At 32.8% G+C, this 13760-nt stretch overlaps 1 protein-coding gene across 1 annotated transcript in view; it reads right to left on the bottom strand.

Annotated features, from left to right (window-relative positions):
- The window catches only part of CFAP47 (cilia and flagella associated protein 47), a 433368-nt gene that overhangs the window by 365740 nt on the left and 53868 nt on the right, over positions 1–13760 (bottom strand). Inside the window, exons 16-20 of the mRNA XM_049766890.1 lie at positions 11739–11869; positions 9882–10004; positions 7772–7903; positions 3897–3974; positions 714–858 (exon numbers count right to left, since the gene is read on the bottom strand). Of these exons, the coding sequence (XP_049622847.1) occupies positions 714–858; positions 3897–3974; positions 7772–7903; positions 9882–10004; positions 11739–11869 (609 nt within the window). The remainder of the gene's footprint in view (positions 1–713; positions 859–3896; positions 3975–7771; positions 7904–9881; positions 10005–11738; positions 11870–13760) is intronic.

Raw genomic sequence — 13760 nt, 5'->3', positions numbered from 1 at the left:
AAAAAGAATACTGTTGATTCCAGGAAAGTTTTCTACTATTTATGCTCCTTAAGTAAAAAGTTCTGTTACTTCTATGGTATCTGCTATTCACTATGGTAATAATCTGTCATGTTTCCATTTCTTCTACTCTAAGTTGTCTATCTCAAATGAGTAACATATGTAAATGTTCATTTTAAAAACTCTATGAGGCCTAAATGGCAGTACAGCAGGTAGGACACTTGCCTTACATGGACAGCTTGGGCTCGATCTCCTGTACCCATATGCTTCCCTGAGCACTACCAGGAGTGCTCACAGAACACAAATTTAGGAGTGATCAAATAAGTATAGCTGGATGTGGCCAAAAGTCATTTTAAAATTAATTTAACATCAATACTTAATACATGATTATATATTCATATCATAGTTTATAGAGCTCTTGAGAGAAACTTATCCAAACCTCTTGAGAAATTAAAAGTATAAAGTAATACTTTATTTTTTTACATAAACTTGTGCTTTCCATACTTACATTAAATCAACTAATAAGCATGGTTCTGTCAACACTTGCAAAGTATCCTTAGATACTGATATATTACTAAAAATATTATAGCGTGTAAGAAAAACATGCACTGATTCATTAAAAGTATCTAAGAGAAATAACCCTTAAATTATTCCACTTAACTTATTGTAAAACTGTTGCACTTTACAATAAAATCATTACAGTACAAAACATATACCTGATTCATCTTTATAATGTACTGAAAATTCTTCATGACCTTCCATATTAAACGTCAATCTGGCACGTGTTGTACCTCTGTTAATTATTAATACTGGAAAAATATGAGTACTGCCAATATAGGTACCAATGAATTTAAGTGTAGCCTAAAATTTAAGAGAAAATAATTAGAAAGTAAAGGGACATTTATATATTAGACATTATTAATATATATCATATATAATATAATAAAGACATTATTAACTATTGTACTCTGTAAAAGATGGCCAGAATTTCCTTCTTTTGCCCAACCTCCTATATAATCAATTTCCAAATAATCTTCTTTGGAGTAATGTTTACCTGCTAGATGTTATTGTTATGATAAGAACTTAATAACATATCACTTTTCATTTTGTTTTTATATTTCACTTTTTCCAACTATCCCCTGTCCACGACATATGTGAAAAACAAACTAATAAAAAACTGACCAACTATAACTAAAATGGCCTGCTCAGAATTTAAAAGCCTATCCTACCATTTGATGACTTGATTCTCCTCCACCAACAAGACAATATCGAGTTCATTAGCATGGCTCCTAAGTTCACCAGGTCGTCCTTCACCTTCTCTTCCATCCTCACTTCATTGGGTTTTTACTCCACAATTTAATACTTCAGCAAACTTAATATAATTTTCAATCAGTATCTGGCATTTCACCTGTCTGTCTTTACCAAGTTCTTTTATGTCAAAAACTTCAATCTTTCACTAATAATTTCCTGATAAAATATTATACCTCTTTCAAAATCAGTTAGATAAACCAAAATTAATTACATGAAGCATGGTACTATGGCTCCTTCAGTTTACTTACACTGCAACATCACAAAATCCATTTATTACTTTACATATATGTCTCTCCTAGTGGGGCTGAAGTTCAATTCATCCCTAGCACTTGACACTTGGCTTACATATATTAGGAATATATACTAAATGCTTAAATGCTTGTAAACTTTAGCATATATATCTGACAAAAAATATGCCTCATCCAAAACAGGAGGATTAGTCCCTCTGGTAGAGTTACTCCAACTATCTAAAGATCTTGAATTAAAAAATGCACTTAACATTGAAAAAAAAGTAAAACCCTTTTTAGTATGAGAGAAATTCTGCATTAAGACCAATGTCATTATTTCATTTAAAATAGTAATTGTGTTCCATATTTATAAATTTGTAAAATCTAAAATAGTGAAATTAAGTCAATGCTTTGTTTATGCAAAATAAAACCACCATTTTATCCCATTCTTGCTTTGCCCATTACTCATTTGAATAAAACCGTTAGTATACAAAGTCAATGGCATAGTTACTAAAAGTATTACTCACAGTATCTGGTATATCTAGAATATCTTTTTTAAAAGGCAGTTGGGCAACTCTGTGTAAAGTCCACTTAAGGAATATTGACTAATTATATATTATTTGAAGTCCTAGAAGTGATTTAATTATACTATAACATATAAAGCATACCACAAATATCTTTAGGATAAGAGGGGAAAGTGGTAAATGCTTTGATATTTTCTAATATTGTTCACAGAGGGACATCATAGCAATGGCTAAAAAGTTTCTTGGAGTGGCTGAGAGGAAGCATAGAATTGGGTGGGCTCCATGCAGCTGACAGAAATCCGATTCCAAACATCACCTGGTCTCCAGAGCATCACTAGGTGCATCACTGAAAAGTGGCCTCTGAAAATGGAAGGCAATGGCCCAAAATGCCTCTAATACCACCTCGGTGGTCTGGGGTACATCAGCAGAAAGGCGCCTTCAGACCCTTACATCGAACTGCCAGCATGGTTAGTCAAGATTCATCAATGTGACCACCAGGTCTCAACCCCTTCCAAAATCTTTAGATATGACAAAGCTTAATGCCAAGAATTACCGATCTTGCACATGTCATTTTATTAACTGTTAAGTGATCTGGACTTTCCATGCAATCAGTGCTTTAAGCCAGACTCTAGAATTATAAATTAAGTGGGATTAGTGATTGGCCCTACGTGAAGCACTTAAGATTCCTTTTTGACTTATGAATCAAAATAATGGTTGGTACTAAGAAAATGAAGAGAAAAATAAATGTCCCAATAACTCAAATAATGACATTTATATATGACAATTATCTATCGGTAAAATGTTTGTCAAGTTAAAGCAGTTCATAACATCTGAGAAACATCAGAATAGAGAAGTTTATGTGCCTGCTTTGAAGGACAGAGAAAAGTGTCTTTGGGTAGATGAGACTACCTTAAGAAAAAAACCAAATATGATTAATTTATAAAAATGCACTCTTTACCACAGACATATTACTTTATACTCAAATGGCAAACATTTAGTCTTATAGTAAAATTTAGAGAAAAATGAATGTAGAGCCAATTGGAACTTCAGAAGAAAATATGTAAATTACCTTGTAAAGCAATGTACCAGCAATTCCATTCCTAGAATAAAACTTTTTTATGTTCCCAATAAAATGCATATCAATACTCAGAACTACAGTATGTATTTGAAGTAACAATAAAAGCCTAAAACACCTATTTGAACAGACAATGATCTGAGTCTATAAATTATAGCATGCATATGCAATGTACAATTAAGCAACAGTGGCAATAATATTCATCTGTACATAACTGAGATACACATGAGAAACACAACAGTAAATTCACAGTAACTCACCTAAGGCTAAAATCAGTATAGTTTTTGTAATAAAGTTCAACAATGAACAAAACAATGGATTATTATAATATTAATGTATAGTAGAAATCCAACTTAAAGTGTTAATAATCACAAAATTTAGGAAAGTAGTGATCGTTTTTGAGGGGCATATTCAGGATGAATACTACAGATGAATGTAATAATGGATTGTCAGTGCTGGATTGGTAGTGCTATGATAATAAAGTGCAGTGATGAATTATAAACCTTTATTGTACTGATGAGGGGGGCATTCTTATGACTGAAACCCAACTACAATCTTCTTTGTATTTATGGTGCTTAAATAAATATATTATTTAAAAATAAATAAATAAAGTTTTATGTAATATTCTGCTTTGTGATTTATATTCCATTTATTAGTTTCAAAGTGTCAAATTACTACATAATAAAGTAATTTCATTATAAACATACTAAGATCTATGTTCATAAGACATAAATTGATTACATAAATTGACAATATACTTACTGGCTTAATTACAATATCAGGAATCACAATAGTTCCACTGATGCCTAGGTATAAGGTATCTGCACGATGGATAGCAATCTGATTTAGAAGAAATTTAAGATTTTATAGGGACCAAAGTAAAATATATTCACATATTATTGAAGTATTACTTGGTTTTATGTAACATTTTATATTTTTAATAATCATAACTTTTACACAAGTCACAAGATTTATTATGGCAGCTGCCATCACAATACTCAATATTTCTAGAAACAGTGAGTGCACAGTTCTTAAAATCCTCCATAACAAATGGGACCAATTTCTAGCTTGTAAATTTGACTACAAGTTCTACTTATTTCACTGGATATTATTTCTATTCCCTGAAGCCCTGTAGTTCTTTATTTCAATTCAATTATTTAAAATTAAAAAAGAAAATTGAATGCATACTTACTTCTTTTCCCATAGATATTAATATTCAAGATATCTATTAGAACAGTTAAAAGTTGTGAGTAAATGAACAATAGTAGTTGGACTATTATCTTCCTATTAATCCTCAGTATTCTTCAAATATACTAATTTCAGTTCTTTAATTTTCAAATGAGGAAAATTGAGACTGAAAAGGCCAAGTATTCTGTTTCTGTCTCTCCCTATCTCTGTCTCTCTGTCTCTGTCTCTCTCTCACACACACACACACACACACAAATTTTTGAAAGAAGTAATGGCTGAACTTGAACAAAAACGTGAACATTCAATTTCATGCCTTCAAAGTAAAACAACAATATAAGAATTTTGTTGTTTATGGCTGGAGATATAGAACAGGAAATAAGGTGCTTGCCTTGCATGTAGTTGACCTTGGTTTGATCCCTGGCACAGATACAGCCCCTAGCTCTGACCTCTAGACACCCAAGGATCACTTCTGAGCACAGAAGCAGAAAGAGTGCAAATACCATTATGTGAGGCCCATAATAAAAGCAAAAATAATGGGGTGAATTTTCAAAAAAAAATTCACTTTAGGGGAAAGACTAACAGTAGAGTGAGTAGGGTGCTTGCCTTGTATACAGCTAGGTGTTATCTAGGCATCCCATATGGTCTTTCATGCCCAGCAGGAATAATTCCTGAGTCTAAAGCCAGGAGTAAACCCTGAGCACATTTAGGTGTTTCTCCAAAACAGAAACAAACAAACAACAATAACAAAAAACAGTTGTAAAATCCCAGCAACATAAGAACTGTAGATTATCTGACTAAGCAAAATCCTAAAAACAGAAAAACAGTATTCACTGAAAGGCTACCTCTACAGACAGGATTGCAGCGCAGTCAAGCTCTCAATTTTACTTAAAATGCATTATATTTAAGAGGTATAAAATTATCTCACTTTTCCTTCACAGAATCATTGTTTGTAGGTAAAAAGAAAACATTGTTCATAGGAAAGCACAAATTACCAGTTTTTCAAAATGACTAGAAAAGTAATGTACTATCTTCATAGTATGACTACCCAAAATGTCACACATTTTCAACATTATATGATCTCCATATTTTTGGTTTGGGGTCCATGCTTAATGATGCTCAGTGGTTACTCCTGGCTTTGTGCTCAGGAAATAATGTTGGTGGTCCTTGAAAAATGATATGGAATACAGAGGATGAAATATGGATCAGGCATGTACTAAGGCAAACCCCATCTACTATATTACTGATTCTGAGCCAAATGGCGTAATTTACTTGAAAGAAAATATACAACACATAGTTCAATGCCTTGAATAAAATCTTAAAGAGCACAACTGCATGAATAATAAGACATGTCAAATAAAAATAAACTTTACTGATAAACCATATATTTATTTTGTGTTCTTCTTTATGAACTATGTATAGATATATAAAGATTTCTCCTAAATACCTTTTCTGCTCACACTACTCCTTTCAGTATTAATTTACCAAAGCTTACTAGTTATCATACCTTCCCTCATGAATGCATCACCACACATCCTTCTTTTTCTTAGAACCCTTATCATTTCAGATTTCTCACTCATGTTTAGAAACAAGAGTTACTACATGCCACAGGTACTTCCAAGTCTACAGTGAATGGTCCTCTAATCAGCCATTCACATCTGCATTTTCTCCTTTATTCAAATTCTGCCAAAGCTGGTCAGTACGATTCTTCACTCGCCGATATATAAGCGACACTTAACACAAATTTCAATCTTCACTGGGATAACTGAAATATTCTCTGGCATCTTTTAAGTTTGATTTAAATTTGATATATTTGCAACAGACTTTTCACTAAGTATCTCAGTATGGTGATCCAAAAGATCTCTAAAATATATTATCCTTCTAAAATCTCTTATCTATCCTATAATGTTTTTCTCAATGAATGTTATCAATATGCCTCACACTTGGCTTGCCTTTTAATTACCTGTGATTTCTTTTTGCTACCAAATCCTAATTACTGATATAAATTTGCACAGAATTTGCCCTAACATCTTCACTATATTAATGCATATACTCATTTGACTAGTCCCAGTTTTGTTGCTCTAGAAACATAGAAAGCTCTGAAAAAAAAAATCACAACCTGATTATGATATTCTTAATCATAAAACTCCTAGCTCTAAGACAATGTACATGTTTTCTGACATTGTTGGTAAAGACCTCTTTCACTCTAGATATATCTTTTCCCACTGACATTTACACAGTCTATAATCTTGCACTGATAAATTATAAGTTGTTTAAGCTTTTTAAGCTTTTTTCCCCAGACTTGCAACTGTCTCTCTCTGTCCCCTCCTTGCAGGCCACATGTGACTCGTACCTCCTTAATATTATTCCCTCTTAATATTATTCCTCCTCTCCTTCTCCACCCACCATATCTGTCATTGCTTGATTCTTTTTTTTTTCTTTTATTTAAACAGTGATTACAAAGTTATCCATGATTGAGGTTCACTCTTTTTTTTGTTGTTAATTTTTATTTCTAATTATGAGAACAAGGATGCAAAGAAAGAGGACAAGGTAAAGTTACAGTGGAAGGACAATCACCCATAACATAATTCTCAGAAGTCCCCTTTGTGATATCTTAACTTTGATGAGGTTCACTCTTACAATGACATTTCACCCCTGAACATTTCTCTCCACCAATATCCACAATTTCCCTTGTCCCTCCCCCCTGCCTGCCTCTGGGGCAGGCACTTAATCCCCCGCCCTTACCATTTTTTGTTTATACACTGTGGGTTTTTTTTGTGGAGGGGGTATTTTGGGGTCACACCTGGCTGGCAATGTTCAGAGCTTATTCCTGGCTCTGCACAACAGGAATTACTCCTAGCTAAGAAAAAAATTAATTGTCCTTTTTGTTTCATAACATTAAAACCTATGGTCCTGTAAGACCTTTAAGACTAGTTTTCTATGAATAACCCGATAAACAATATTTCATACCATTATGACTGATCAAATTTTGCAGTGCTAGAATCATATCTAGGGTCTCACACATGCAAGGTAAATGCTCTACTGCTGAGCTACATCACACTCTATCATGAATAACTTAAACAGTCAAATAAATCTATAGACACATACAAGCTCAAGCACACAAACTGTAAAAATAAATGTAGCAAGTTCACCTCAGGTCCCAATCCAATTTGAATCCTAAAGTAACTATAATTTCAAAGTCTTCAATCTGGAGTTTCCAGATCACACTCACTGAGGTAAGCTTTTTGATAAGACTACCTTTTGTCCTACTGTAGGAAAGTGTCTACCTGAAATATTTTAATCTGCTAGTATTTGTTCCACGGTCTTTATGACTGTAAAAGCATTCACTTTTCTGCAAGCCTTTCTACTCACTTGATAAGATGCTGCCTAGCTTAAGAAAGCCAATTAAATTTAGAAAGTTTGAAATTTTATTTCATACAGTATAAACTTACCTTTGCTTTTGTATCAAAAGGTCCTAACACAGAAGTTGTAAGAGAAACATTAAGAACAATGTTTCCCCTAAATGGAACTATTCCTTCTGCTGGAACAATACGAACGTGAGGCGAAAGATCTTTTTCACAAACCTGTAATTGAATATTTACAGAAAAGCTTAATTACCCTTTAAAATTTTCTCTTCTGATGCTTTCACAGGAGTGCTTTCAAACTACTACACAAAACAGGGGATGCCAAAGATAGAGTATGTGATGATTTTATAAAAGACTTAGTCAATATCAGACTGACAAATAATTTGGATTTAAAAGAATTTTTATTCCTAACCCAGTTATAAAGAATTTCTAATTCAAATAAGACAATAAAATTATTATATGGACATTTTTATGACTTTACAAAACTTGTAAGATGAAGTTCTTAGAGGGCATTTCAAAATTATAGTAATTTCTTGACAAGTATGCCTTATCTGTAATTAGAAAACTGAATAAAAATTAGTATGGAGGCAAAATGATGAACTAACCTTTTTCTCAGTTTTCTTACATAGATTAGTTTTCTTTATATTCAAATATCTAAACATCATTTTGACCTTTAAAATGTTTTAGACAATTTATTTATGGATTTACAGTATGGTTTTTAAAAAGTCACTTTAGGCCGAAGTATTATGCTCTGTGTCAGAATAACTTAAAGGGAACTTATAAATATATTTGTGTGGGAAAAGGGAAGAATATATTACAGAACTGACTCTAAAGCAACAAAATAGAACAGGTATCTCAGCTATTCATTTGGGCAGTAGACAACACTTATATAAAGCATAAAGTAAGATCTTAAATGTTAAATTCTCTTGTCAGCATTGGAGATCTATACTTTTCAGTAGAAAAACCTATCAATTATTTAAACAATACCCATGCCACAATTTAAATGAGAATCAAAATCTTTAAATAGAATGTCTTCAGAATGGTTCTGCTCAAGGACCTACCTTTACTAATGGAAGAGTGAAAGTGAGTTAAGGAGAAAAGCAAAGTATGCAAGATATTTGAATATCAATAATGAATTATTGTCAAATAACCTTTTTTAATAAAATAAAATTAGGGACGGAGAATATTACAGGAGGTAAGGTATTGGCCATGTATACTGCTATGGCTACCTCAAGCCTGAGTCAAATCCCCAGCCCCATAACGCGTCTTCTGAGCACTGCAAGAGGTCACTCCTGAGTACAAAACCAAGAATAATCTCAGACTCCATCATGCTAAGGAGATCATATGTTTGTCTTTTCTGCTATTTTGAGTCTACACCTGGAAATTCTCAGGAGTTACTCCTAGCTCTGCACTCAGTAATCATTCCTGAAAGTGTTCGGGGGACCATATGGAATGCTGAAGATCTAACCAGGGACAGTTGCAAGACAATGCCCTACTGTACTATTGCTCCAAACCCTCTGGAAGTCATGTGGTCCCAGAGATCAAACTTTAAGTTTTGTGCATGTGAAGCATGTACTCCAGATCTTTTTAGGTATCTCTCAAGCCCAGAAAAAGTTTATGTCTATGTTTATGTTTCTTTAGTAAACTGCATTAATTTTCTTATAACCTGTACTATCATCAAAGATGTTGTCCACCCCTCCTACTCTTATCAGTGGTTTTCCACTTGTCATTTAGATCTAATAGTCATTTTCCTCAGTCTTTACCTGCTCTGTTCTGAGAACTACTAACTCAGCTAGGCAACTTTGTTCTTCCACCCATTAGCATGTTTACTGTGTCTTTATATCTTTATAGACTCAAGTCTAGCATCTACCCTATCAATTCTATTCAAACAATATTTATTTTTTAACTTTATTGATTGACAGGTGTCTGGGCCACAGCTGGTGGCACTCAAGATTTCTCCTGGCTCTGCACTCAGAAATCATCACTGGTAGGCCAGGGGTCCACATGGGATGCAATACATTCATAATATCATACTACAGAAAATATATGTTCAAGTAATTTTTAGATGAGGTATCTGAATACTGGCCAATAATCCTTTTACAAAGGCTAAATTAGCTATGTTATAATATTCATGGCAAAACAATAATTTAAATTACAAGGTTACTTGATTCAACATATTTCTGAGATTCTAAATTACCCTAAAATAAGCATGGCTTTCTCCCACATTATGAAGAACAGCTGTCTTCCAAGTTGTTAATCCCTGAGGGGCATGGCTGAAGATCACCCGTGGCTCTCGATATGCAACTTTGCTTTGACCAGGCTATAAGATAAAAGGAAAAAAATAATTGAAACAACAGTAAATATTCTTATGAACTATCTAATAAAAAATGATTTTCATGAAAATGTCTAAAATATGAAGCAATATAACACATATGATGTACTTAAAAGAAAGAAAAATTGAAAATAGTAATTTACATATATATCTAACTTTAGGCAGGCCAGGGAGTCAGATAATTCTAGGAGGGGAATATAAATCTAATACTGAAAATCATTTAGATTAACCACTGAAGAGAACCTTAACCATGATCTGTCCAATGATGTGCATGTCACCATATGGTCTTTGAAATTAAAGTCTGTGAGTAACCTAAATATAATAAATAATGTAAATATGAAATAATTCAGGCATAATTCTAGTAGAGGTATTTTTGACCACTTAATATGTGGATAAGGTACATTCTGTTTACTTGAGGATAGGAAATTAGTTCACTGTTAATTCACAGTACTATCTGGAACAAGAATATTTCACCTAATCCCCAAAAAAAGTCATTTCACAGAATCACTGTACCATAGACTACATTCTGGGACTGCTGACAGGAATACGAATAGGATCCAAGAGGAACTGTAACCCAAATTTCTCAATTACAGGTTCAAGATTTTTTGACAAGAGACTTTGTCTGGTGGTTTTTTTTGTTTGTTTGTTTGTTTGTTTGGAGGGGAGGGCACAGCTATGGCACAGCCAGGAGTAACCCTTGAGTGTCACTGAGTGTTACCCAAAAAAAGGGGTGGGGATAGAGACGAATAACCCTGGAAGTTCAGCAGAACTGCTGTTTTATGATGACAGTGGTGGGGTTTTTTGTTTGTTTTTGTTTCTTTTTTCTGGGTACGTGTTGCAAAGTGTTAGCAGTTTGTAAAGAGTAACTGATCCCAACATAATTTATAACAAATATACCTATATGGATTTATATACTACTTCAAGAGTAAGGCAGAGGAAAAACCCTGATTTCTGACAGCCAACCACTTGCCATCATTAAAATGGAAGGTTCTTATCTCTGAAGGCTGCAATGTAGTAAATTTTTCAAATATGTAACAGCATGATTGTGTCTTCATGATTCTGAAGACAACTGGGAATTAATAAAACAGCATTAAGTTACAGAGAGCAGTGGGAAATTCAGTATATACGTAAAGTACATTATTGGTGATCAAGAGGCATAAAGTGAAAGCCTTCTGGGGCCTAAGAGATAAAGTTAAATTACATATTTCAGCTTTTACTTTACTCATATTTTTATTATAAAAATCAGACCCTATAAAATAGAATTGTATTAAGTACTTAATTATATAAATTATAAAATGCATCTTATACCAAAATGACAATTACTACTAAAATACTAACAACATAAGGCAAAAATAATGCTTTCTGCTTTGCTTCGGTATCTATTAATAAAATAATTTAATTTTATGTGACTTTCATGGCATTATATATGTATAGAGGCTCTATTACTAATCAAGTACATTGACACAAAAGACATGAGCTTGTAGAAAATCTAGAAATAGAACAACTTTTCTTTTTTTATATTCCTGCGCAGCCATCATTCATGGTAGAGATGTCACCCTAAGAAGATGGTCAGATAGTTATTCTAAATATTTACTAAATAAAATCAATTTTAGTTACATAATAAAAATTAAGATATGCACATAAATACATGTTTCATGGTATACCTGTTTATAGCAATTCGGAATCCTAAAATTACAAATTATATTCAAGGTAAATTTGTACCTCTGCAATACATTTTAGTGTTGTTGTGTTTCCTTCAGGAACTTTTAGAATAAGTTCTCCCTGTTCTAGGGAACTGAAGCCTGGAGTCCAAGTTACTTCACATTCCAGTGAGGAAAATGGTTCAACAAGGCCTAGAGAGGATTCAGAGAGAATGAGATATATGACACCTTTTTATGATAGTAACCTAAAAAAGAATATCTACATGCATATATTTACTATTCATAATAAGAAATGACAGAAAATATGGTATTTTGTAAAATTATTTAAATTAAACTTATACAAAGAACATACTAAATGGCAGATGATCAAGTGAATATTAGATAAAATATTAGATAAAAATCTAAAACTAATGCCTTACTTTCCAATATTTATAGGAAAATTAAAATAGTTGAAAAAAGAATATTTGGCAAACATTAAAAATTCAACAATGAAGCAAGCACAGCAAAATAAGAAAACAGTGCCAGTAGAAAACCATTCATGACCCTGAGCAAATAACTTACTTACAACATAGTTCCCAACACTCTGAAAAACTTAGCAACATTTGGCATTTACTCCAGTTTTGAAGTAAATAAACCTTACCAGACATCTGTAAAAAAGAAACTCACATCCCTAGAGATCTAACTTCTGATAAAACTGTCAATGTGTAACACATTTCTGTAATTCAAATGTTCTGAGAAAATAGGAAGCAATAGTTACATTTAGTGTTACCTGCTTCATCATTTTCTTTGGAGTAAGAAAATAATACTTAATGGAAAGAATGGTTCTGAAATTCTTTTTTTCAAGAAGAGATGACCTAAGGTTAAAAATCACAGGACACTAAACGAGAGATAAGAGAGCATCCCAGAGGTGGCCTTGGGACAGACTGACTCTCATAAAATGGTAATTTCTTCAACCTTAATAAAGTGTCTAACTCAAATTACTATAGTGGCTACTGAGAGAAATTACCATATTTGAGAGATTAATATATTGTGTGACACCCAGAAAGCACTCACTGTGAAATTTTTAGAGTAGAGGATAGATTTTTAGGACCCACTCATCAATGATCCAGGGCTACTCCTGACTAGCATTATAGCCAGGGAACAGGTTGGCTGTAATGCAGGCTTTAAGAAAGTTTAGGAGATGTCATTATAATGAGATGGGTGAGTAGGAGTAACTCATTAGAAAAAGAGATCCTAGGAGATAATAGGTGCCAGAGAAATAATACAGCAGGTAAGGTGCTTGCCTTGAAAAGAACAAGAAGATAATTTAAAAAAAATTAAAAACAAAATGAAAGTCATTTTAAAAAGTAGGAAGATTTAGTGTACCCAATGAAACTAAAAATAATATGAAAACAAAACAAAATCATAATAAATAGTCAATGAAGAAGTCAAATTAACTGCCACTTCTGTCTTAGAAAACTTCAACCTACTTCTTAAGTCTCTCCTCAGACTATGCATATACAAATATAAAATGTCATATTTTGACAAAAACTATCATAAAATTGACTTTAGAAATACTCATTTTATTGTACAATAATTGATATGTGATTAAACGTATTATGCTGGATATAAAATATAAAATCAATTTACCAAGAAGGATATAAGAACAACTTAAAAAATCATTTTCCACTTATACAGAGGCAAAACCAAAACTGAGTGCCTATTATATGAATATTCTAAGGACTACTAAGAAAGCTTAAATTCGGTATGATACTAATTGCATTTTAAAGCTATCTGAAATATATGTGAATATGGTATCATTTTAATTAAAAATTGTAAGTACTTAAAAACTGTCTTGTCAAAGAAGAAATACAAATAGCCAAAAGACACATGAAAAAAATGCTCTGCATCACTAACCATCAGGGAGATGCAAACCAAAACAACAATGAGCTACCATCTCACACCACTGAGAATGGCAGACATCACAAAGAACAAGAACAATCAGTGCTGGCAGGGATGTGGAGAGAAAGGAACTCTCATTCACTGCTGGTGGGAATGCCATCTAGTCCAGCCTTTATATAAAACAATATGGAGATTCCTCAAA

Source organism: Suncus etruscus, chromosome X, assembly GCF_024139225.1.
Source record: "Suncus etruscus isolate mSunEtr1 chromosome X, mSunEtr1.pri.cur, whole genome shotgun sequence".
Lineage (NCBI taxonomy): Eukaryota > Metazoa > Chordata > Mammalia > Eulipotyphla > Soricidae > Suncus > Suncus etruscus.
The sequence above is the reverse complement of the archived record's forward strand: the minus strand, read 5'-3'. Positions and strand labels throughout refer to the sequence as shown.